The sequence below is a fragment of the Barbus barbus genome, assembly GCF_936440315.1.
Source record: "Barbus barbus genome assembly, chromosome: 11".
NCBI classification, from domain to species: domain Eukaryota; kingdom Metazoa; phylum Chordata; class Actinopteri; order Cypriniformes; family Cyprinidae; genus Barbus; species Barbus barbus.
In genome coordinates, this window is record NC_136739.1 from 16,426,865 (window position 1) to 16,454,383 (window position 27,519).

The following is a 27,519-nucleotide window of genomic DNA, read 5'->3' on the forward strand; positions in this document are numbered from 1 at the left end:
TATATGTAGCTACAGGGCAGAACTGAATCGTTAAAGGAGACTTCCGGGTTCAGCAGAAGTTAAGCTCTGCCTTAACACGGCATAATGTTGATTAGCAAACAAAATATTTTAGATTTTTCTCTTATAAAGCAAAATTGTGGTTATAGTAAGACACTTACAATGGAAATCAAAAATCAACCTAAAATGACTTTGCCACTCCTGCTTTAGGTTATGACATCAGGTTTCATAACTTCCAGAGCTCATGAGAACAGGCCTCTATTTCACAGCATCTGCTCCAAGATACTATTGTAATTGTCAATACCAACATTTCATTGTCTGACGAGCTTACAGCGAAGCACTTGTTCTTCTGCCAAAAACAAAACAAAACACCAATAAATTTGACAACTGATCTTTTCAGGTCTGGTAACTGACTTTGCATTGATGTCCTCTGGCAAATCACATTATTCATAACTGTTGACTCATTATTCAAAATCATTACCACGCAGACAAGCAATTAAAATGTACCCCAAAGTTGTTTCCAATGTGTCATTTTCAGGAACAACTGGGCTAGCATACAGAACATTTCATACTGAACAAAGATTTCTATTGTTTCAGTAGGAGCAGTCACAGTTCTTGTATTTTGCTATTCTTTCATTAAGTAAAAAAAAAAAATAATAATAATCTCAAATAGTGCTGATTTTGGAGTTTTTTGCATCCTAATAATTACATTCATCAGGAAAAGATGAGCAAATACTCATCCAGAATCAGTATTTTAGGTCTCAATGCATCCTTTTTTGAGATGTCTTTTTATTAAAAACACAGAGATGGAAGATGAAAAAAATAAAACTTTCTTATTTTCTTTATATTAATTTCCCATAACCTTTAGCATTATTTATTATACATTCTAAACATTAATATTAATACTTAACATTGTTATAGAAAAATGAGACATGAAAAATGTTAAATATGTAACAATTTAAAAGGTTAAGGAAAATTAAGAAAAGTTTACATTATCACTTTCATTTCAGCTTTCATTAGAAAATTAGTGGTTCCATAAAGTGGTTTCAGTTCTGTTAACAGGCACTGGTTCCGGTAACTAATTTCACTAATTTAAACCAGTAACAATACAGTATCACTAAAAGCAAAATATTTTTTTTTTCCGTTAATTATTTCTAGTTTGATAGACCTTTAAAGGGGAATTGACTGTTTTTTTTTTTTTTTTCTAGGCTTGATTGTGTTTATGGGGTGCAGTCCAACATGTGTTAATGCATTGTTTAAAAAAAAAAAAGCATTTTTCACATAATTTACCTTCCACACCGCTCTTGTCCCTTCTCTGATAAACGCTCTGATCATTTCCTGCTTTTATGAAGCCCCTCCCTCAGAAATACATGATGGGCTCAGATTGGTTAGCTGGTCCAGTGTGTTGTGATTGGCTAAACCGCCTCTAGTGCTCATCTATACATCCTGCCCCTCACCTCAGCAGCATGTGCTCTGGTTGTATTGTAAACAATGGCGTTATTTATATTGCTTATCAATTTGAGCCCGATTGAGAGGCAGAGGATATTAGTGAAGAGGATCGCGCAGAACCTGTGCAAGCACGGCTCTTAATGGTAGGCCTAAGTTTTTTTGTTTGTTGTTGTCTCATACTTTTAATATACGGTTTTATTCTGATTAAAGCTTTAACACAGTACGGCAACCGCACAAGCGTCCATGTATAACGCTTCTCATAGCTATGTGAAAATAAGTGTATTCACTGAGCTGATGATCTGAATGAGAGAGAGAGATGCAGAGCAGGGAGACACGAGGAACAGGATTAAGAAACGCTGCTTTAGAACATTGATTTTGAAACTTGTGAATCCATTAGAATTGTTAGAAGACAGAATCATATATGAACCCTCACCCTCGCCCCCTTTGCTGCGTGTTCCTAGGGGCAGGGTTTATCTGGGTTTGTTACGTCACAAACCCGGAAAGTAACTCGTTGTAGTCCCTACAAGCCATTTTTGTAGGCATTAAACTGCCATAATTTTAAAAGATATCTCCAATTGCATTGAACTTTCAGCTTCGTAACTTTGCCGATATTGTTTATGCTCAAACAGAAACATTAAACACAAACTAACTTTAAAAAAGTGAAATTGCAATCAACCACCCCTTTAAACTTAGGTCAGGAAGAGAACATAATTTTTATCATTTTTTTCCTCACACTCAAGGAGCCCCTGAGGGGACATGCTGATGGAAAAAAGATGAGGAAAAATTATATTTCAATATTTTTGCATTCTTTCACAAAACCACTGCATTCCCTCAAGAAATGTTGCATTCTCTCACAAAAGTATAGTCAGGTTAGATGCCATATTGAACACTAAAAAATAAAGATGACAACAAGGCTCTGAGGCAGGGATGGAAATTAGCACCCGCCACCAGCCAAATGCGGGTGATTTTGTGTTGTGGCGGGTAAACTCGCTTCACCTACCGGCCACCGTGGCGGGTAAATAAAAATAGCATACTGTTTCACCCGGACGGCGGACACTTTTAGAGGAGGCACACCTTCAAAAAAAATGTGGCGTTACATCGCAGGCGTTAAGAGGTCTGCAGAGAGAAAACATCTCAGGAGGAGCCAGTGGACAAAGAGGCGAAGGTCAAAAAACGTTTTTTTAAAGAACGATGGAGAAAAGCAGACAATGGGGAGTCCCGTGATTGGTTAGTTTACGAAGAGACAAGTCTGACAATGTTCTGCTCGGTATGTCGTCAACACGCTTCAGAAGATGCCAAAACTAATAGTTTCATTGTTGGGACTAAAAACCTAAAACTGGAAGCCATAAAAGACCACGAATCATCCGAGCAGGCGTAAATTGGACTGGGAGTGGGGAGGATGGGTGGAGGAATGTTAGTTTTTTGTTTAATCTGCCCTACTCATTTAATGAAATGTATATCAGTTCATGGTTTGTGTGTGTATAAGAGAGAAAGAGAAAATGTCAGTATTTCATTGAGACTTGAGATTAAATAAACTGCTTAAGTATTGTAGATCTTGTAGTATTAATTTTCACATACAGTTACACATGGTCGGTTAAAAACAAGAAAGTGGCTGGTAAAAACATTGAGTGGCTGGTAGATTTTGAAATCCACCAGCCACAGTGGCCAGTGGACAAAAAAGTTAATTTCCATCCCTGCTCTGAGGGATAGGCTTAGTCTTTACAATGGGACACACTGTATAAAGGCTCTAGATTATGTAATTTGTAATTTGTCATAATTTTATATGTCGTAATTTGCATTCTCTCACAAAACATTTGTGTTCTCTCACAAAACTATTGCGTTCCCCTTAGAAACTTCATGTTTGCTTGGAAAAGCAGTGAAATATAGTTTGTCCTCCCATATTATTTCCATCACAAAAGTTTTGTGCAAGAATTCAAAAGCACTTAAATATAATATTTCCCTCCATCTTTTTTTTTTCTTTTTTTTTACCATTGCCATGTTCCTTTAGGGGCTCCATACTAATAGCACTATTCAAGAAGGCAGACCGTTCAACAGCTTAAACCCCCCAACACTACACATTTTGCATTGCTAATCAAACACACCTGATCATCATGCAGCTCATAACACAAAAGATCACAGCTTCAGCTTCACAAAAGGAAACATGCAAAATGTTCAGTGTTAGGGTTATCAAGGAATGTGGTTGGGAACCACTGTCCTAGCTCATGATAGCATTTCAGGACCAAGTATTTGTTTTTATGTTGCAATACTTCAGGCCACTAAAAGATCATTCAGAATTTTATAATCAATATTCTATAATATTTTTTTACAGTATATATATAATTTTGGTTTGTTTTTCACAGTAAATAGTTTCATTTGAAATAAAACAGTTGTGAATCTGTGAAAACAGATTTGAACCACTATGGGGAATTGAAACCCATATGGCAACCCTTTAGACTTGACAATATCACTTTTCCAGAATGCAGCCATGGCTGACAGCAACAGCTTCGATGAATCAACACAGCGGAGGCATATGCAATTTTCTAAGCCTGTCCTTCTGACATCTTGAACAACATCTTTTTCAACCTATGGCTGTAATGGTTGAGGCCTGTCAACCCCACCAGTCCCCATTGGCACTTGCTCTCACATGGAGCACTTCGATGCATTCAGTGTGATTTAGATCAACTACCTTGGACAAAACCACTTCGGCAGGAAGGTACGAGGAGGGGAGGGGATAAGCAGGAACTTGAGAAATGGCTCTTTTATCAGCACTAAAGTGCTGGTTGATCGATGGGCTGAGATTAAAGAGAATCTGATGCTGGCCATGCTTGAGAGAGACATCAGGACAGCCTGCCAGGAGTTTCTCAGAAGCGTGTTTATGTGAGTAAGAGTATAGCCGATTTGGTAACTGGGTTCAGTTGAGGACAGGAGTAGCATGGGGATTCAGCCCAGAACATTCCTCTAGAGAAACACGATAGGGTTGGCCTGAGGGAAAAGAATCTGCGTTTTGAGGATGCAGTCCCAAAACGTTTGGCATCGTTCAGCGCTATTGGTCAATCAACAGGTTTTCTTACAGTTTATTTTCTTATTGAACATTTATAGTCTCCAATATTTATTCTGCAGTTTTGATTGTACCTTTAAATTTGTGTGGCTCATTTCTTGTGTGGCACCTTCAAGAAGCATTCTGCACAGCACTGTGAATGAGTTGAGCAATCTCAGTTTGTCCTTCAAGAATTTGGCATTTTCCTGTAAGTACATTCAGCAGAGAAAGAGTTCATCACAGGAAGGTGAATAACCATCTTATTTCCTCACCTTCATCTTTGTTTCCAGGCAGAACGTTAAAGAATGCGACACACGTCTCCCGGAAATCCTGTATAATTCAACCAATCCGACGACGACTTTGAAAGTCCTGAAGTGTTTCCACTTTTGTGTGCCATATGCATCTGACATTTAGCTAACGTTCCGTGGGCGTGTCGTCTGACGCTGAGACTACTCGCCTCAAAGCATGGACATGAACGTGTCAAAAAATAATTAATCGGTCTTGGTCAGCCATTCTCATTTTCATGTCATTAATAGAATTATTAATCTATTTTACTTTCACATTTTCAAACATCTTTTACTCAACATATTTTACCTGAAAACTATTTGGATCTTCCATTGCTTGACTAAACATGTAGTCCACTAATTCAATGATTGCTTTCTCACATGAAGCTGACACTCTTATAGCAATCTGTGACTAATTTATGCTTTTGGAAAATTGGTGGCAAATTCAGATGAGTATGTACAATCTCAAATTGTTTTTGTACAATCTACTTATGGCTTACTGACGGTTTGGTTTAGGAGTGGACCTTCATGCTTACTTTTTTCTAAAAATCACAAATCACAACAAACAAATTCATAAGAAATTGAAACTTTGTAAAATAGTTACGTTTCCTTGTGAGATCGGGCTGAGTAATAGTTCACATTTTCAAAACTGGAGAAATTTGGAGAAATTTAGCATTGCATCACTGGCTCACCGATGGATCCTCTGCAGTGAATGGGTGCCGTCAGAACGAGAGTCCAAACAGCTGATAAAAACGTCACAATAATCCACATGACTCCAGTCCATCGGTTAACATCTTGTGAAGCAAAAAGCTGTGTGTTTATAATAAATACATTTTGTATGGTGTAAGGGTAAGTAAATGTTCAGCAAATTTTCATTTTTGGGTGAACTATTCCTTTTATTTTGTGCCCAGTGCAAAATGTACAGACCTAAGAGGAAGAGCATTGGAGGACAGCCATTTTCCAGCCATTCAGAGATGGTTCTGTCCTGACGGGCTGGACACATTGAAGAGTGAACAATGATTACATTAACTGAAGGAGATCAAATGAAGTGGCTTTTTAATTGCAGGAGAGAGGCTATTACTGATGCGCCCACGCGGAACCAGCTCTGCTCGGCCAGCGCTACCACATTTCACTGCAAATAAATCTATATAAATAATTAAAACATAAAAAAGCCAAGAAAGACAATAAAAACAGCAGGGAGATTCACTCACAGTAAGTAGATGTGATGATTACAGAAAAGGGCAAGATGAAATGTGGGGACATGTAATGGTATCAGAAAACTAAACAAAGAGCAAGAAGGGTAAACAAAATGTTCCTGAAAAGTTTACTCTGGTGTCATTTGCTATACGTGTCAACTCTGTCATATGTGGCATTTTCGAAAGTTTACCTTGGTTTACTCTTCAAAGTGTGGTAATGTACAGAAACCTCAAGTCCTCAATGCCTTGCTAAGCTTACATTTTCACAGATTCCTTATTTATTCTTTCTTTCTTGTAATATAAAACAAGCATCTTGTGATCTTTATTTCCTGATGTTCTGTAAATCTAAAAATGTGGTGTAAAGACTGCAGCAGTAATGGGGGGATGTGCAGTACCATCTGTGCTGTGCTTTTGAAGGTCATTAGCAGGTCCACGTGGAATCTGTGCTCACAAAACTCTGCAGATTTTCACAGAATTGGAACATTTGTCTTTTACAAAGTTCTACCGCATGTTTGTTTACTGAAAGGCTTTCAGCTACCGATAAGAGATCTATGCAGAAACTGAAACTGTGAGAGGGAGAGCGAGAGATAACGAGAGAGAGATTCTGTCTGGTTCAGTTTCATTCATCACACATGAAAAAGTTCAATGATGTAAATTACTGCACACATGTAAAATAAAAGCGTTGCCTGTTTAGAATTGTTCAAATGTGAGGTTCTGCACGGTATTCAATAAAATAATTCTTTATGACCACATTTGAGTCACAAGGTGCAATGACACTTTTACAATGCTACATTAATCATTAGTACTCACCGTGAAAGGTTTGTGGTTTCAAAAGAAATCAGCAGCAATGAAAGTACAAACACATACTGTATGATTTCACACACACTGGTCTCTACTGCTCATGTTTTCAAGCAACAACTAACTTCTCTCTTGAACTCCACAGATGCTGACCTAGATATTAATATCTTTCCATTTCACTTCCCACGTCTTGTTTGTTACCCACAGACGCCACATCCTCTTGTTACAACCTTCCCTGTGAGTCTGTGACTGCTTTCATTTTTGTGTAGTATATGTAACATATAGATTGTCATGGTGATGATTATTTACTAAAATGAATCATATAAAACAATAATAATAATAATTAAGCAGTTCAAAAGGCATTTTTTAAGTGCAAACATTGCTATGCAATTTATTGCAATTAATGTGATTAACACATCATGCAGTTAATACAATATTCATTTTAATCGATTTACAGCTCTAGTACTGTTTAATAACTTGTGTAATATATGTCTCAGAATTTTCCAATGTTCTTTCACCCCTCTTGAAGAGCTGAAATAGTGAAGATGAGGGCAGAGCGCTTCAGTGTCTGAAGTGTTTAGCTATGTTGGGTCTAGTGGATGTCGAGAGGCACAGCTAGGAACGCTTTCTCAGGTCGTGTAGTCACAACACAGCCATCAACCCCAGTACCACCAGGTAAAGACAAACACAAAAGTGACCCCCTGCCGGTTTGCCCAGGTGTGGGGCGACACCGCAGCAGGGGGCAGCTCACAACCTTTAAAGCGGTGCTAGATCAGGCAAGTTTTCCTTGAAAGTCATGCTGTCACAACCACTCTGTTTCCCGATGTGAGCTGTTTATGAGAGTTTTAAGGAAAACATCACTTTAAACAATATGAAGCTACAGTGGTTCAATTTACATGCAGGAATATATTACCAATATATGGATTAAACACCATTATATAAAATATTATAATATATTAGTAGATAGATGGTCTCCGTGCTTCACTGTTTGTCAGTAGTGGTCAAGATAACAATGAAGTGAAGCTGTCCAGTGGAACAGCATGTCTAGTGGCAGACGCATTCGTGCTGTGAGGAATTTATCACTATGGCTCCATCAGTCTCTGCCCAGCCAAGCTGCCAGTCTTTGGATGAAACCCCACTTGGCACTGGCCACTAGCTTTTCATTTCAGCCACGGACAAACCAAACCATCAGGGAGTGAAACCTGCAGTTAGTCTCTCTCTGAAAGGGAACTTTGGATTGATTGGCTGTGATTGTCTTACACAAAACAGGTAAAATAAATAAATAAATGGTACAAACATAATCTGTGGACTCTCTACACATACAGAAGAGGATAGCTGTAGAACTTTGATAACTTTTGTTCATTTTGGCCTGCAATGTCATCAAACACGGACACATACGTAAACCGATTAAGTAACAATATAATGTAATATAAATGATAATGGAATTTGTTCATATCTTAAAATAACTAATTGCATATTAAAATGAATATAATTTGTCATACATCAAAACCCCTAATTAAGTTATAAATTACTGTTGTTTCACATTTAATATGAAAGTACATGTCAGTTGGTATAAAATTATATTATACAATGTGTGTAAAGGTGCGGCCATTTTTACCTTTGATCATTGAATTTTTGTGGGCAAGATTCAGTTATTCCAAAATGAATCCACATAATCAGAGGCCAAAAGATTTCACAGAGCAGATTTTGCAGTGTGTTCAATCCTGCTTGGTTTGAAAGTGACTTTGAGTGAGCTGTGCTTCATACGCTACACTATTGACAATAAACAACAGGCGTTTTGCTTAACATGACTGAAGAAGGTGGAACCAAGAGAACCCTAAAGGGACATCAAGATGGTACAAAAATGCAAATGTTTTGCAAGTGAGTGCAAAGTTTCTATAGAGAACGCAAATGTTTTGCAATCAAATGGAAAGTTTCTTGGTGGAAACACAATAGTTTTGCAAGAAAACGCATTTCTCCCTTTTGCTCTCATTTGATATTTTAGGGGCTATTTTATATCCTAAGAAGCTCCGTCGAAACCGGATTTGAAAGTGGAATGAAACTCACATCACACTGCATGCCACCACGTCTCAATGTGCTGAAGCATGTGGCTGAACCACTAGGCCATGACTTGCTATGACACATTATGAGCTCTAACAGTAAAAACAGAGAGGATACAACATGTAATGTGAGAGTATGTTTGAGTGTGAAGTCAAACTGTGGGGCATGCAAGCTCTTATTTCACCATATGCTGTGACTATTTTCCTACCTTTTCATGAGACGTTTTATCCTCAAGGGGAAAGTCATTTATTCCTCCTCCTGTTTCTGTGGCCCTGAGGCATTGATTCCAACCAAGGAACTGAAAAATAATTAAGAGCTCTTTCTGCTTTTTATGTGTTTGCTGTAAGGCACCAGCTTCTCCATATGCTTTTCAGATTTATTTAAAACAGCTTCACACTGTAGAGCTAGAGACGTAGACAGCAGGACAATGACAAGGTCAGTGATATTTGAAAACGCAAAGAATGAAACTCTGCTTTCATTAGAAAGACCCTGCTGCATTTTAATGCCTTAGGCTTGGAACATTGATATATGTTTGGGTTTGAATTATTTAAATATTCCTCGATGAACATTTTTTAAAACGCCCATCACTCACGTGCTCAGACACACACACACCACTAGTGAGATTAAAGTTAATTGGGCATGTGTCACTTTGGCCTGGGTCACTCAGGTAATCTCTAGTCACCTTTAGTCTCTGAGATCAAACTCAACAACCTTAAGCCTCTGCTCTTAAAACAAATCTGTTTCATGCACACGTTAATCACTACTCTTTCACAGCAGTATGCAGTAACAGTGCTTCTTTCATCTAGTAAATGCTGGTCAATTAGTTATTGCTTTGAGTTTGCCATATATATTTTTGTGTTTATAGCATAACATTACAGATGCATAGAAGAGAGCCACTGCTGTGAAATGGTCCAGCTGTAAAGAGCCTGTGATCATCTAATGTTTTTTTTTCTTTTTCTTTTTTGGTTTTGTGGTAAAACTGCAGTACTGCAATTAATTATTTGCTTAATCAGTCTTAATTCCTGAGTCTTGAAAACAAAATTTATTTGAAATTGAAATTATATTACACATATTAAGCCTTGTTTACGGAGAATATATAGGAATAATTAGCACAAAAATGAATATTCATTCATCATTTAGGCACCCTCATGTTGTTCCATGTCGGTATGACTTTCTTTCTTCTATGGAATATAAAAGAAGATATTATGAAGAATGTTTCAACAGTTTTTTTAATACATACAGTGAAAGTCACTGGAGTGCAAAACAACACCACATTATTTATTTAATAATAGCATCAACTCAGATTAATAGATGCTTTAGGGGTATTTTTTATAGTTAGTTCATGTGAACTAATGTAGTTAACTAATGAAAGCCTATTGACAGGTTACTCAAAACTCTAGAAACTTTTGTGAGGAAAAACCTAAAAATTAAACTTAAAGAGAATAAACTTAATTCGAGATGTGAGTTCTTACAAATTTTGCTTCTCATAATTTGTTTAATTTTAACAAACAAAAAAAACTATGTACAAGCTAAAACTGATGTAAAAATTGACTGTGCATTTGTTAAAAAACTGAAATTATATAATTGCCTCATTCAAAGTCTAGATGTTCTTCAAAGCAAGTTCATCTTCCTTCTAAGATGCATGCATTTTTAAAGGTCACTGTATAATACAGAGGTGGGAACATAATATATGCTTTCAGAGTCTTATCCTATGACGCTGTTGTGCACAATGCATTCACCACAGTATCATATGCATGGTTACATCCACATCACCGTGGATCTCTTAAGCATATATCATACATACAGTCTTTTCCCCCAGAATACATTTCAGGACTGTTTTCAGATTTTTGCTATATTATCGCTGAACGCCGGTCAGCAAAATAGCTGTAATTTAGCATTTGAGACTTGATTACAGTTTCAGAGATAAATGATAGGGCCTCATTAAGGCTGCCATAAAATAATTACATCATGAAATGAAAGGGAAATGCAAGATGATGCCTTGATTTGCTGTTATGGTGAATGAATAGGGGTATTCTTGCCACGTGTCAAGGCTCAACATTAATGTGCTTTAAGAGAACAGGATGTAATGTGATTTGCCCGTTCTTAGGCTGTGCGCTTAGCCACCAGCAGGAAGAGGTAATATAAGATGTAAGAATGTGGCTTAGTTTTTGAGAGCTCATTTTCCAAGCAGGGGTTATGTTTGCATCAACCACCCAATCTGGCTGATTTCATTTTTGACACAGTAATTCATTGATTTAGCCTGATGTTGGTACAAATACACACACCCAGGTCCATTGTGATTGGGATTTCGCACCTGATCGTAGGTTGTGCATAATTATTGTGCAGCAGTGGCAGACAAAGCACCAAGGGAAATGTTAATTAGCCACACAGAAGAGCCACATGTCCATCTGCCCAAGGACACCCGGTTCGACGGGGATGTCTCACATGCTCCCTTTGAAATCTATCAGGATAATCTCCGGCATGTTTAGAACTTTGATTAAAAGTTAATGAACTTACAGGACAAGATATGTTAGGCATCTGTAGAATTCCAGCATGGCAAAATATTCTTCATGTTCCAGTAGAGAGAATGCATGCTTGGTATCCCTGAGACGCTGTGCTGACAACGTGTCAGTTGAAGTATGTGTTAAGTATCCGTTCCAGCATTGTGCGGTGTGGATGATTGACTTAGCAAAGTGGCTCCTGTGTGTCACAAGGCCGATAAAATGGCACGTGAGGGAATGTCGCTTAAATGGGTTATTCTGATGACCTTCAGTGGGAGTGCACGGCTGCTGTAGATAAATTCCGATTTTCTAGCTCTTAATTACGATGAGCTGAAGAGAAGATAAACACTTAACAGCCTCTCATGGTCAAGCTGACAATCCCTCAAAGACCACAAAAGAGAAATTCCATTCTAGATTATAAACCACAAGTCCAAAATCATTAGCTGCATATGGACCAACTAGGTTTCCTGGTAATGACAATGGCAAGGATTCTTTGTAATTGTTTGACAACACTGCTCTGGCCTTGAGCAATTGAGAAGTAATTCCTGTCGATCAGCACAGAGCAGATGTGACGAGATGGTAGGAATGATCCTCTGTAGTCTGAACATGCTGTAAATTTCCTTTTCACAATTGCAAGAAAAATTTCAACCATGGCCAAAAAATTATATATTATCCTTAATAAAACCCCACATAATAATAACAATACAACAATAATAATAATAATAATAATAATGTATTATTATTATTACAACTATAATTAGTTATTTTGTGGTAAAAAGTAGATTATATTATTTTTGACATGGCCTTTTCACAATAGTGTAAAACAGATGTGAAAAGTAGATTTCCTTGAATATGCAAGTAATAATAATAATAATAAATTAGTTTTAGTAAGCCATTATGCAATTATGCATTATGATTATTGACTGATATATATATATATATATATATATATATATATTGTAGAATATATATATATATATATATATATATATATATATATATATATATATATATTGTAGAATATCAGAGACTGAATCAGGCAAATTTAAGATGCATCAGAACATTGAAACCTGATGAGCTGGAATTCAGAGAGGCCCCAAGGAAACAGGACGCAGTAAATCAGATTCCTAGCTCCAACTAGTCTGAAGCAAGCAAACTAACCAGCAAGCCTCTTTCACAGAACAGCTTACAACCTTGAGACAAAGGAACACTTATTGATAATTCCAATTCAAGAAGGAGACTGTCAAATTTGGGGCAAGTAATCAAGAATGATGGTCACATGTAAACCTGTGATAGAAAATCACGAGCTACAGACTCTCTTCGGCGGGTCTTCCCCCATACAAGACAAAGACTTGAATTCCTTAGGAGACCTTTTAACTTCTCTCTGGTCGTCACAGAACATGCCTCTTATTCTCCATAGAACCACACGCTAGAGACAATATGTTCATATGCACTAAAAATCATCTTAAAAGGACTTATGAATTATTTATCTGCATAGAAATAACCTATATTATGTTTGTAACCCACATATTAGACTATCATGTTTTAATCAAATATTATGCATGTCTTTTTAATCATTATTGAATAGCTGAAGGATTCCTATGTGTGTTTGGTATGTATGAGTTTGAAAAATCATGCTTTAAATGTTTCTTCCAATCAATTCTTTGTCAAATGCATCATAGTCTTGTTATAGAAATCATGTTCAAAAGTATACTTTGCAAGAGCCTGTAAAGTTCGGACCTCTGACTGAACAGATAACATGTTGATTTATTGATTGTGTGGGGGAAAAAAGCAATACTCTGAGCAAGGACAGTATCTAATTGGTCAAGACGTCCAGATGGGATGGTCTGAAAGCCGAGTTTAAAAACTCAGGACACCATCAAACTCTCTCTTCTTCTTAAAAATGCTCTCTTACAACCTCTTGGTCCTCTCCCTTCTCCTCTTCTTCTCTTTTACCACCGCGTTTTGACGCTGCTCTTTGAGCGTGCTCTGGCCCACGTGCCAGCTGCTACCACAATGAGAAGAAAACCAACCTAGTCTCGTTACATCCTTTTATTCTTATTCTTTTACTTTAGTTTCTTTTCTTTCCGTGGAGTTTCGTGTTCTAATGTAAGTTTGCTGCAAAGTTCAGCTCCGACTGCACTCGCTTCAAACTTCAACCAGACCAACTCCGCATCCTCAGCCAACACCCAAGACTTCAAAGACTACTGAACTCTCAACCAATCAGACACTTCGGGGAACACCCCTGACTGCAACGACGACGACGACACAAAGAAAACCCATTAACACAGGCAAAGCAAGCAAGTAACACCTCCAGGTTCAAACTGAATCGGTGTATTTAATATAAATTTTAGCCTCATCGAGAAACTCAAAGTGAGGGTTAAATAAGTGCTTGATGGTTGTTCAGGTCTATGCAATTGAACATATTGCTGTAAACTTGGGATATCATATTTCAATTCTCTTAAACTCCTCCTATCCTCACTTTCTGCAACGTGTGAATGTGTGAATGCTTGTGTTCATGTGTTAGATTAGTTTATGTCTTAGGTTTATATAAATAAAATCATATTTATATTGAAAAGAGAAGTATCTTGTGTTTTGTGCTCACAAGTTAATGTCTTAATCTGCCGATCTTGTTACTGTGCTATTTAATAGTGTTTTCACTATATTTTTGATTTTAATATCCAGTGCAGAGTTTGTTATACGGCTCGTTCAGTGATCAGCTGTAAAACAGTGATTCTGTTCAAATTCCCTATAAAATCATAAATGATTCCCTTTGAGCTAAATTAAACTATTTGCTTTAAATTACATATTAATATTATGTTTTTTATTACGTTACAATATATATATGCATGTATACAGTCATCCTATATATCCATCTATCCAACTATCTATCTATCATCTATCTATCTATATATCTATCTATCTGGGACTGCATTGGTTCACTTTTAAAAGGGAAAGAAGAGGTTAGTAGAAAAGAGCGTTCTTCAGCATTCTCTCGGGTTTTAAATATCAGGAGAGGGAGACAAAGTGCGGTGGGCACTGTCATTGATCACATGTCTTTGACCTTCACAGTAGCTTAGTTTGGAGATTTCCAAAGTCACCTCTGGTTGGTGGAAAATTGACATTTCATTGTGAAATATGCTTCGGAGTGCTCTTTTCATACATTCAGCTCCAAAACTTTCAGCTTTTTCACTGCCGACACTGAATGTGGAAACTGAAGGACTTCAACAAAGGTTCAGATCACTGCAGCAATGGGGAAAAAAAATGCTTATGGTTAAATAGGGCATCAGGATTATGTGTGAATATTTGTGGATCAGATTACATAGGCTGCATTGGGCCAGGTTGGGAGTTGCTATTATGTTACAATGAGAGCAGAACACAAATCACTAAGAGCAGTCCTCTGTGGAGACCTTGTGATGGAGATTTATGATGGTTTTCATTTTAAAAAATGGTCTGGTTAGTAATTATCTTATGCTACTAATGATTTGTTATAGTATTTGTACCTGAATTTATGTCTGAAATGTCTGAATAAAAAATGTTTTGCATTATATTAGACAATTAGCTGCTACTGATCATGACAACACCACAGTAGTTATTTAAAATGTACAAAAGCATAATTAAATAATTTACTGTATAGCATAGAGGTGTTCAAATTAGTATTACTACTCATGTCAAGATGTTCAAGTATGAGTGCAGTGCACTTTCATCTCTGTTATAAATTCAGAAGTGCCTGTCAAAATGCCTGACCTATAAATGACTGAAAAACAAAATTAATTGGGTTCATACATTGATGAAAGGCAAATCAATAACAATGCTTTTAAGGAGAAACATCCAGTTGTCGTTCTTTTATCAAAGGCTGACAACAACTACAGCGGATGATTTCTCATTAACCATGCAGGCATTTAATGGTTTTTAGTAAGAATAAAACAATACATCACTCACTGCCTCTTTGTCTTTCACAAAAGTGTAACGGTTTCTCTCTCGTGATTCCTGTTCATGAATTACAAATATTGCTAAGGTAGGTTTATTTCAGAAAATTAATCACTGTATATGCAGATATCTTAAAATCGTGTCTACAAAAGAAGCATTTTAACATTATCATTGTTATTGACCAGGGGAAAAGGATATTGTTATTGAACACATATCAATAGCAGGGCATGTTGTTAAATTATGGGGTAAGTTGTCACAACGGAACATGCCATTAAAACAACCTATCCGACTGATACCAAGTCCTCTTTCTCTGCTTCAAGTGTGAATACTATCACAAAAGCCATTTATGAGCACTATTCATTTTAAGCTAAGCTTTTAAAATCGGGCGGTACACACTACAGTCTCCAAACTCACTGTGTCCTGGACACCGATGTTTTAATGATTCAGAAAAGATGAATCACTCTCTGACCAACTGAGATTTCAGTATGGAGATAAAAGTTAGGATCGTGATTGTTCAGTAGCACTACAGCACACAGTGAGTATATATTAGAACCATTTGTTTTTTGCCTTAAGCATCTGGTTTTGTTTGTAACTGGTGAAGTGTGGCATCAGATTTAAAGGGGTTATATGATGCGATTTCAAGTTTTCTTTTCTCTTTGGAGTGTTACAAGCTGTTCGTGCATAGATGAGATCCCTAAAGTTGCAAAGACTAAAGTCTCAAACCCAAAGAGATATTCTTTATAAAAGTTAAGATTCGTCCACGGCCCCCTAAAATGGCTCATTCAAACACGCCCCCACATGTCTACGTCATGATGTGGAAATATTTGCATAATGCAGCCCAAATGTTCACCCGTTTGTAAGGAAGGTAGTAAATTAACTAATTTCTCTATCCAATGCTGTCATGTCACGTGACAAAAGATCAAACGACTCGAGAGATGAACTAATCAATTCTCTTTCCGGCTCTGACTGCATAGGTTTAGCTTGTGAGGCTGTCACGTGATGAACGAACGACTCAAACCCGAAGACTTGTCAGATAAGAGGTGAGGTGAGCTAATCATAGACTAAAAACCCAGGTAAACAATGAATCATTTTTTTCTGTTTCTTATACCATTATAGTTTTGTATTGTTTGTAGTGTGATCAACGTTTGCATAAGTAGTAGATGTGTTAAGGAAGTAACATGTAACATTTTAATTATATTTTGCTAAAATGAACGAAATGACTCGAAAAAAGATTTGTTCATTTTGCTGAACGAGACTCAAAGTTTCAAGTCAGTAAAATGATCCGAACTTCCCATCACTACTGAAAGCTGTTTAGGGTAAGGGGCGTTACATTTCCAACGTGTGCTTGTGTTGTTCGGCCAAATCACAATGCACTAAGTCAGTTGGCCAATCACAGCAGACTGCACTTGTCGGAAGGAGGGGCTTTGTAGAAAACAACACGTTTGAGAGAGGCAGGGCATAGAGGAACTACAATAATGTACAGTATTTGAAAAATAATGTGTTTTTTGAACATTAAAGCATGTCAACATATTATGCTACACCAAATACACAAAATAATGATCTTTAAAAAAGCATCATATGACCCCTTTAAAGGTGGGGTAAGCGATTTCTGGAAGCCAATGTTGATATTTGAAATCACCAAAACAAACACGCCCCTACTCCAAAAGGGTCTCACCCCTATTTTGATAGCTCCGCCCCACACATACCTACGCAACCCAGGCAACGCTTAGTTCTGTGAAACAAAGCAAAACCAAAGTTACACCGTGTCTACACCTGACGTGAGCGTCGCAAAAAAATACTATAGAAGTCATTATAATGAGTGATGCTGTCTACACTGGATGCTGTGCGGTTCGACACGACAAATCCCCGACAGAAAACTGCTGCCGCGTTCTATTTATGACGTGCTGACACAAATTTCAAATGATTTTCAACGGTCGCTTTATCGCGTCCAGTGTGTAGACACAGGCCGTTTCTCAAACGGAAGGCTGCATCCTCCAGAGGTCACGTTTGTAGGCTGCATACGTCATAAAGAAGATCTTATTTTAGAATATTAAAAATTATAAATTTGACCATTATTCTTAGTTAAGCGTAAATTGTTGTAATATGCTTATGACTCACGAATGTAATGCTCAGTTAACTTAACTATTTAAAAATAAACCAGGCTTGGTGATGTATGTAGCCTACAAATGCGACCTCCGGAGGATGCAGCCGTCCGTTTGAGAAACGGCCATGGTGTTACTAACCTATCGAGAAGAACCAAAGCAACCTCAGCATCCGATCGCAGGTTTTCCGCTCCTTGAGTTCTCTCCAGCGCTGGAAAGCTGATCCGATATTTACACGGGTCCTATTTTTTGCCTTATCGTTCCACAGACGTTTTCTTCTTTTGTTTTTTGTCTGCCGTCTCTATCTTTCTGTTGCTTGGCTCGGCTGTTCACTGAACGCTCTCTCCTCCACATCACGAGTAGACACACCCCTTACTGCTGATTGGCTACAAGTTTGTTTTGGTACTCGGCTCCGACTCGGTTTTCTAAATCGTTTTTGAAAAATTACATACCCCACCTTTAACAACCGGATTATGTGTTTTTCAGCTAAATTTAAACTGTATAACTACTATGAAACAATTCATGCAACAACAACAAAAAAACATCAGTTTGGGCAAAAACTATTTCAGCTAATAAATGCAATAAACAGCTACCATAGCTGTGGGTTTGATCTGGGTAAAACCAACATATACAATCTATAGCGAAAATACACACTTTCATAATTGGACTAGCCTGGTCTACCCAATATGTCAGTGCAACATAATTACACAATAATGTGTTGTACGCCTTTTATAAATGATAGGATGTTACATCACAAGTATGATAGTATCCTACACTACTATTAACATACAGTGAATATTTCTGCCACACACAAACCCCTCATGGCTTTATGTGGAGCCAGCTCTATGGTTGGTTTCAATTATTTACATATGTTGCTCTGATTGGGTAAACCGCTTGTCAATCAATACGTGCCGCGCTTACGTAAAGAAATGGGCGGGTAAAGGCAGCGGAGGACAGAAAAAACAAAAACAATCCACCCCGGCGTCCATCTTGAATACAGTAAGCCAACGGTGACTGACAGCAACGGAGGGGGAAATCGCTATAAATTGAGTTCCGACCGCTCCAAAAAGTCAACCGACCGCGAACACCGGGACAATTCATATTGAAGGATTACATTTAGTGACGTTATCTGTCAATTCCGTCTCATTTTTGGGGTCATATTCCCGACGGGGCTGATGAAGTTATTTCAGAGGCTGTAGGTGCTAAGCTTTATTCAGCCGTCGACATGTCTTAGTTTAAAACGACTGTTTGTTGTAACTACATACCTTAGCAGCTCTGGAGAAGCTTTGTGAGGCTGGGAATTGCAGGTTTGAGTCATTAACACCAGAAGGAAATGTGGATATAGCGCGTTTGGCCATATTTAAGTCCTTCACTGTCAACTTGAGCTCGCGCTTGCGCTGAATCGTGCGCGTGACCCCTTTTTATTTAACTTTATCTATGATATGTTGTACTACATATACTATATTTAAGCATAAAACGAAGTGAGCGTGATGTGGAAACATCGTTTAGGAATATTAATTCCATTTTTATGCCCGTAAATGTGCATGTATTTAGTGTACTGCCATAGACTTTCCAGGTGGTTTGGAGACATTGCTCTGTTTGAACTTTTAGTTCCTTTGCATTAACAACTATATTTGTATCTATATATTTTATGGCAGGTTCTATGCATAGGTTGTCCAGTTCTGATCACTGGGGTTGGGAGCTGGCCCATTTGCTGAACGAGTTTATTGAACGGGCTCGTTTATTCTGAGCGCGCGGCAGGGCAACATTGTATAAAGTACTCGTACGCATTGGAATTTCCTCGTTATTGATATGGGGTTTTAAAGCAAACTGCATGGACAGTCATAGATCACTTTATTCCTAAAAGCTCGTCTGCTAACTATCACCGAATCTGAGGACTAAGCTGGCATTGGATTTTTGCACTGCCATATATCACTGACTCGGTCGTGTTTCACTGACTGCCGATCAAGGAGACACTTGAATGCAAAGACTTTTGGATTTTGTAGGACAAGTCAGAAAATTGAAAAATGGGACCTGCAACAAAGCTGGCTTTTGGAGTGTTCCTCATTTCCTGCTCCTCAGGTGGGTGTTAATACGCTTTGACCCCTTTAAATGCAATATGCATATACAGAGTGTATATTTGTATCATGACATGTCTCTTTTTGTATGTATGTGCCACCGGAGGCTGTTTCTCGTGTTACTCCGCATTGAGATCGAATTCACTGGTTTCTCGTAAATAGCTACATAATACCATCTGAATATAATCCGAGCATGCACCATACAGGAGCACCGTTTACTGCCAGGAGTTTGCAGTTTATTTCTTCAGTAACTGGTCTGACGAGTCCCCAACATGAAGACATGTTCGGTGGAGTTGAGAAAACATTAGTAATGCATTGAACTACTTTTAGTGTCGTTTTCTTTTAGTTTAATGGCGGACTGTTAGTGTCAATAACATTTTGCTGGCTGCTGCTGCTCGTGCATGCATGCATGTTTTATATGTTGCATGTAAACCCCCTCTACTGGTAGCTCTTTTTTTTATTATTATTATTCATGGATGAGGACTGTTACATGTTAGTATATGAGTGATTAAAAAAAAAAGAGAAAAAATATTTGATGAGGCCAGCAAAGCCAAAGGTCATATTTGCATGTGAGAACATTAGATAAGATAAGATATGGGTGAGTGCTGGAGTTACATCAGCATTAATTATTATATTTATTCAGGAATATTTAAGGAACTGCAAGGCAACTGTCAGATGTCTCTCAACAGATTTTGTGATCAAGGTTTGAATGTTGCCTTTATTGAGAAATGCATAAGTGTGCTCAGTGTTCCCACTACATCCCTCATCTTGGATCGCTCTTGCCCACACATCCCTGCGCTCTTTTAGCTACAGAGTCAATTAATCAATACAATGTTATATTTGAGCACATCACTTCTGTATTTATATCAGTCTAAAGGCAGAAGTATTCAGGAGCATCTGGGTAACATAAGAAACCATATCTTTTGGGTCACATTGCACATGCTCTCTCAGAGGAATTGGTGTAAACTAATGGGATGAGCATATAAACCATTGTAGACCTTTTTTTTGTAGTTGTGTTTTTTTAGAGCCACAATTAAGATTGTAGTCACTGTGTTGTGTTGTATTGCTGTGTTACACAACTGAATGTCCATTAGAGATACTTCAGGATGTCAGTGGATGTTTTGTCTGTATTTGGACCTTGTTTGCTACTGTTCATATACCGGATATAAATGAACAGTTTCATTTGTGTGCTACATCTAGGCGATCACAGAAGTTTTGCCCAGGCATGAGTTTATGACTGCTGAGAGAATCAAGTCTGAGCACTTGCCCAGTCGAATGTAAATTATGCCTTAAACATCACGACTCTTAAAATAAATCACAACTGGCAACATCTGACCAAAGCACACAGAAAAATAGGAAGCATAAAGAGGAATTTGATTTGTGTATTTATTTAATGGAAATTCTTTAGCTTTTTCAATGATGAATGACAGAAACGGTTATAGATATAGATGTATATTTATTTTAGTTGGTGCTGTATTATTTTGTTGTTATTCTCCAATGGATTTATTATGTCCATTTTAGAAGGTAACATGAATGGTATAATTTTAAATGTTTTTGTCCCCCTCCAATTTCTAGGCTAATCCTTTTAGGAGCGATTAGATTGAACTATATGCTTTTTATTTTTTTTTATTTTTTTAATTGGAGCATTAGAGTGAAAACAAAGCTTACAGTTGTGTCTGATATTGATGCATTACAAAGCTACACTGTAGTTTTGGCATGAGACAAGTTATATTTTAGCAGCAATAGCAATTTGTGAACAGATACAACGGATGCAAGATACATTTATTATTATGATTAATAACTGCTAACTTTTTTTTATTTTTTTTACATCACTTTGTGAGTGTTACACAGTACCTCAGATGTAATGGATGATATACTAGACGTTGAAAGTAATGTGCTTTATTTGACCTTAGATTGTTGACCGCAAACATCTTAGTTAAACTTACAAACTTTGTTCAGTGGCTTCGCTTGCTGTATCTGTTTTTGATGTAAATATTTGCCAGCTATTAAAAGTACATGCCATGGTCAGCTGTTTTTCATGAGCGCTTTGGTGGAACTGAGTGTCTTGCAAGATTAGCATTTAAGCAAGCAAAAATCAGTTTGTGTTCCTCACAGAACGCATTATCATTTGGCAGTTTGCATTAAAATGACACATTTATGCACAGTGTTTTTTGCGCTTGTGATTGTGTTAGTGTTAGTGCAGAATGGAAGTAATGTTGGTTCCTCTTCCAGTGTCTTATTCACTGTAATCTATCAGCACAGCTGTTGTGGGTACATTTATTTCCCTTGTATAACACCCAGACAGCTTAGCTGGGTCATTGCACAGCAACACAACTTCTGAAACAAATCCCCAAAACAAAGGACTTTTTGTGTCATGGATAATATATATATTTACTCTAGAAATCTTCTTCTGTGCAGCCAGAACAGGGTCGCTGATGGGCAAATCGATAAATGTTCATTTGGATTATACAGTAGCTGTGAGACTACAAGATGGCATAAAAACGATGTTCACTAAAAAGTGTTTACTTTCATCTAACTCTGTTCTCTCTTGTACATATGCGATGAGTGAACGTACTAGTGCAAGGCTTGTTATTGTTTGTCATGTAGGTGCAGAAGTAAATTGGTCACAGACTATTGGTTCCTCTCGTCTTCTCATTTTCATGGGGTATCAGTTAAATATCACCTGACCAAACATGTCTTATCGCATCCGTTTTTATGAAGTGATGGTGATATCTATTTTCAGTTTAAATATCTGAATGTTGGTAAGAAAAAGAAAAACAATAATAATTAAAAAATAACTTTCAGATCTCAGTCTGCATAGGTGATGGACATTGATTATGCTCATCTTTGTTCTCTCTATTGAAGGCATCTTGAGTAAAACAGCTCCATATTTAACGAAGCACATCCAAAAGACCTGAACTGGAAGCAACGTGACCTGTTTTACAGAATAGGAAAGTTTGTTGCTCACAACCCTGATTTTGGAAAACTTTCTGGAATAATGTACTAATTTAATCTTTTCTGTATGGATTCATTTGGATCAACAAAATAAGTTCATAGTCCAAAGTGTATTACACTTTCAGGTTGAATAGTTAGCCGGGGGTCGGTTCACTATTTATGCTGCAGCTGATTAGATCTGTGGATTGTGTGTGTGCTTAAGTGCTTTTATTGTTTATGATCTGTTATCTGTATTTCTGGAAATCCTGAGGGATATTGCACAGAATTGATGATCAGGAACAGATCGTAACACCTATTGTAATTTTAAATTAGCATGTTTTCATGTTGGCTTGTATGTGAAGTGTTCCAGGGATTTTCCATATAGGCCTTTCTCACAGTTACGCGTTCGAAAAGCGGAAGATTCAAATAGTAGTGTGAAAGAACTTAAACTGGACTTAAACTGGAGCGTGCAAGCCATACTGTATGTGTATAGGCAATTTTTCACAGTCTGATCACCTTATTTCATTACACAACAGCGAGAAAACTATACAAACAACATATCACATTAAAAAGCATTAGAATTAGCCAAAAATTTTAAACATTAATTACGATTACATGGTATGAAATCAGTATAAATGCGCAGTTTTAACTAGTTTAATTAGTTTAATTTTCTTCACAAAATTGGCTATTAATCGGAGCCGGATGTGATGACACGCAGACTGTGTTAAAGGTCTATTTTCTGACGGGCCATGTGAAATAGGGATGCATCGATCCGATACTCAGGATCGGTATCGACTCCGATACAGTCATTTTCTGCGGATCGGGGATCGGTCAGACAATCCGATATTGTGCGTATACTATTCTGTGTTATTGTTGAGCCCCACGAAAGGCACAAGAACATTATAAAGCACCATAAAGTTTTCGTGCACTATATTTCAAGTGTTCTGAAGCTGTTCCATAGTTTAATCTGAGGTACAGATTAATATTTAAGTCTTTAAATTCAAGTTCAGGTAAACTCTTCTCCGCCGCGACTGTCTGTCATCCTCCATTCAGCATTCAAACTGCGTGTCGCGTTCGGTTACTACAGTCAAACTACAGTACAGGTTTAAAATGGTTAAAAGAAAAGTCTTAATTAACTTACGCACAGATTTAATACACTATGCATCAATATCTCTTCCCTTTGTACTTTGAACGTTTCTATGCGGACTCAGAGGGCTGCGCGCTGTGACTCCGTGTCGCCTCAAGCGCTTTCTGCTGCTTTATATTGCGACTAAACGAAACCAAAAATATTAATTTGCGAGTGAAGTTTTTGCTGAGGTCGCCACTGGCGACTATATATAATTTGCATGAAAGGACTGTTTTCCCGATTGTTTTGCGCTCACATCTTTTATGTTCACGTATTAAACTTACATAAGACGATGCGCGTCAAAGTTTTACTGGAATAGAGTGTCAAACAGTCCTCGTCTCTGCCGCACACAGTCTGCTGAATGCAGTGAGAGAGACCTGAAAGGGCCTGTTTACACCTGGTCACTTCATGCATTTTCTCTGATCGGATATCTATATGATTTGTTAAAACGTTTCCCCATTTACACTTGGCCACATAAATGTGTCTTCGCAAAACGGATATAAATCCGTTCTTCAATTCCCGCTTCATATGCAAATATAACGGAGTTCACGTCAATGAAAGCAATGGATAATTTTATTAATTATCAGCTAATTTCAATATCAGAGACCGCAACAAGAGAGCGCGCGGCATCAGCACTGGAAAGATAGGCTAGTCTCGCTACTTTTAATGAAGAAGATTGTGTTGAGCGTCTGCGACTTACTTTCAGGTTCATTCAGTTTGCGCGTCGCTTGCTGAAGAAATACTCCGCTACTCATCCGCGGTGATGCTTGTTGCATTGCGCTGTCATATCTGACTATAACATGCCATATAGCCTATAAAACGCTCTCACACGTCTATTATTTTAATATTATGGGAGGAGTAAAATTACCATATGTGGTTTCAACAACCAGATGCATTTACACTTGTCCGGTTTCGCCCAGACCACCTCCTGAAGTACTTCGAGCGATTGGATTTATATCCGTCTCGAATGCGTTTCGGACGGCATTTACACCTGGTCTTTTCAGGATCAGATAGCTATCCGATCAGGAAAAAAATGCATGACGTGACCAGGTGTAAACAGCCCCAAAGTGCAAGTGCAGAAAAGCCGTGTCTATTTCGTGCACAACTTGAACAAACTTCAAAAGGTAAAGCTATCAGCTCTGTGCATACTGGCAATATCGTCAACAATTCTCATTTATAATCATTACTAATATGGCTTCTTCTTATCGAGATCTTAGTCTATATGCTGTGTTCTGTTAATGCATGGACTTCCTGTTATTTGAAGCGCACTTGCCATCCAGTAATCGCAAAAAGCTTTGTGCTGTCTTACTTTTTAATAAACAAAGTATCAGCTTTAAAATGCTACGAAATTCAAATGATGCGGTTTGGGTGCTCTTTAATGCGGACCACAAGCGCACACTTTGGGTAATATAAACACCAGTACCCCGCGTCCACACGGTCCGTGTATGCGTCCGGATCGTGCGAGCGGAGAGTATCGCACTTAATGCTCAGGCGCGATCTCTTTAGCACCTCAGTTAAAGCAGCAAGTGAACCCATTATATATTTTGATTTACTACTATAGTATGAAATGAACATGATCAAAAGGTAGGCAATAAGAAAGCCTATAGTACAACTTACTGAAATGTTTTATGTAAAAGCTCATTCAGTGTTTCAAACTGAGGAAATGTATAAAGCTTGTAAACATTGCATTGTAATACATTTACCTCAGAATAACCACTCAGTGTCCATAAACTCATCAGTCAGCTAGAAAAATAACTATAAAGAGGAGCGTTTTGCTATATTTATGCGCTGTTGCATATTAATATTTTTACTTATTCTGTTACATGATTCAACTCCTATAAAATTGCATTTTACTAATGAAGAAAAACAGACTGAATGTGTGAAAGACGTGACAGCATTTATAGGATGCACTGCACTCAGTTGCCAAGTGATGCTTATAGTCCATGATATTGGTACAGATTCTGTGTAAAGAACAATTCTTTGTGACTGTATATTTCAAGTTGTAAAAGACATTTAATTCACACTTTAAGTGAACCTTAGTCCCCCGGTCGACCTGATCATCTACAAGATGGATTAAAATGCTGATAAAGCCTAGAAAAGATAAGACATAAACACATGACGATTTAAATGTTAAAATAGGGGGGGGGGAAATAAAATGATAATAATAAAATAAACCACTTTTATTCTGTGGCACCTAAAAAAATTATTTGGCGCCTAAGTTTTTCTTTTATAGGAGCCAATGGCTCCTTACTCGATTTTTTTTGTCTGGAGCCCTGGCCTTACTTTTGCTCAATGAATGATTATTAACAGTCTTTCTTGTTCTGTCCTATCTATCATATGTTGCTGCCTTCATTACTGTGCTATAGATTTAAAAGAAATATTTAAATTTTATAGTAGGCTATATATTTATATATAAATGTATTTGCTTGTTTTTTAATGAATGTATTTTACAACAATTCAAAGAGCAATGTGTATAATTTCACCAGATTTAGTCCTACACTTATTCACTTTTAATTGTAAATAAAAATGTTTCACTAGGTTTTATAAAATTATTGTGCACCCATGATTTTTCTAGAGTATCTTTTGCTGTATTTTAAACCAAGTTTATAATAGTGTTTTTGTCATAGATTATGATTATATATTTTTTCATTTGTTAATTTTCATTAAAATGAAGTTATCGATATGTAGTAGATTGTGTTTAACACACAGAAGAGTAACACACACAGAAGTATAGAAATTCTACATCGATTTAAAAAAACAAAAACTGCGCTGGTATCGGATTGGATCGGTATCGGCTAGGGATGTGCGGGTCTAGTCGACTAAACGGTACAGCTCCTACTAGTCGACACTGAAAACAATAGTCGATTACACGAGAGAAAAAAAAAACATTTTATCCAAATTACCATCATTTTAACGTTACATTTAAAACATTTTAAATAGGGCTGCAACAACTAATCGATAAAATCGATTATTATCGATTATGAAAATCATCGACAACGATTCTCATTATCGATTAATCGGGTCTGCCCACAGTGTACGTCCAACTTCAGCTGGTTAGTCAAATTACGGCACTGAATAATGCATTTCTATGGAAAAAATGCATCTAAAAATAGTGGAGGAAACAGAATGAGATTCTGCCGGAGAAGCACGTGATCCAAGCTGCCCAAAACATGATAATTCTTTATTTTAAGCTTTAAGTTAATGCATAAGAGTAATGGCTTGCCCTGTCAGGCGCTTTGACAGATGCGTGTGCGTCCTCAGCGCAAAAACGTTCAGTTTACGGTCATATCCTTATCTATAAATGCCACAAATTCACGCGAGCATTTCCATTTTTGCATAAAGGTCCGTCCTGACAGTCTGTGTTAAGTTTAAAATACCGAATGAGCGCCGGCGCGGCGGGCGCGCCAGACGGACAGAACACAGTAGAGAGGGAGACAATTAATAGGCTTTTCAGCGCAAACATATCCATTGTGCTGAATTATCTGTTGTTGAAAGTTCATTTAAGGTTTAAAAGTCAACATGCAGTGCGAATATTTTATGAGAGTAGGAACTTTAAAGGGATAACAGCGTGTAATTGTCTGTCTGAATATAAACATGAGACGCTCCATAACGGCCTTTTACAAGATAAAGAAATGACGAGGTGACTGTGATCAAAGTAGTTCCTGCAGAACATTACTCTTACCTGTTGGTTAACACTGAGTTTGTGTTTTTATTCGTCTTTATTATTATCTTTATTATTTTAATTTTTAATAGAGGTTTAAACTATATTCAATTTTTACAATGCTTAACAAATTTATGTAAGTTTAACAATGTGTTTATGTAAGGTTTGTGCCACTGCTGCTCTAAAGTAACAGTATTGGTGATAACCAAAATCATTTTTCGGCTTTCTGTACTGGTTAGTACTCCAATATGTGTAAGCTCTTTAGTAACAGTAGTAGGCTATTTTTAATGCTATAATATCATTATTGCTGTTATCTATGAAAGAAAACCAGAGCACTTTTTTTTTTTTTTGTATTTTTTATTTGT

The 27,519-nt window shown here is 37.3% G+C and overlaps 1 protein-coding gene across 1 annotated transcript in view; it reads left to right on the forward strand.

The window, feature by feature from the left end:
- Positions 1 to 18,325: 18,325 nt before the first annotated feature.
- The window catches only part of LOC306877217 (activin receptor type-2A-like), a 63,238-nt gene continuing 54,044 nt past the window's right edge, over positions 18,326 to 27,519 (forward strand). The window contains exon 1 of the mRNA XM_079428838.1: positions 18,326 to 19,437. Coding sequence (XP_079284964.1) covers positions 19,383 to 19,437 — 55 coding nt within the window. The 5' untranslated portion in view covers positions 18,326 to 19,382. The remainder of the gene's footprint in view (positions 19,438 to 27,519) is intronic.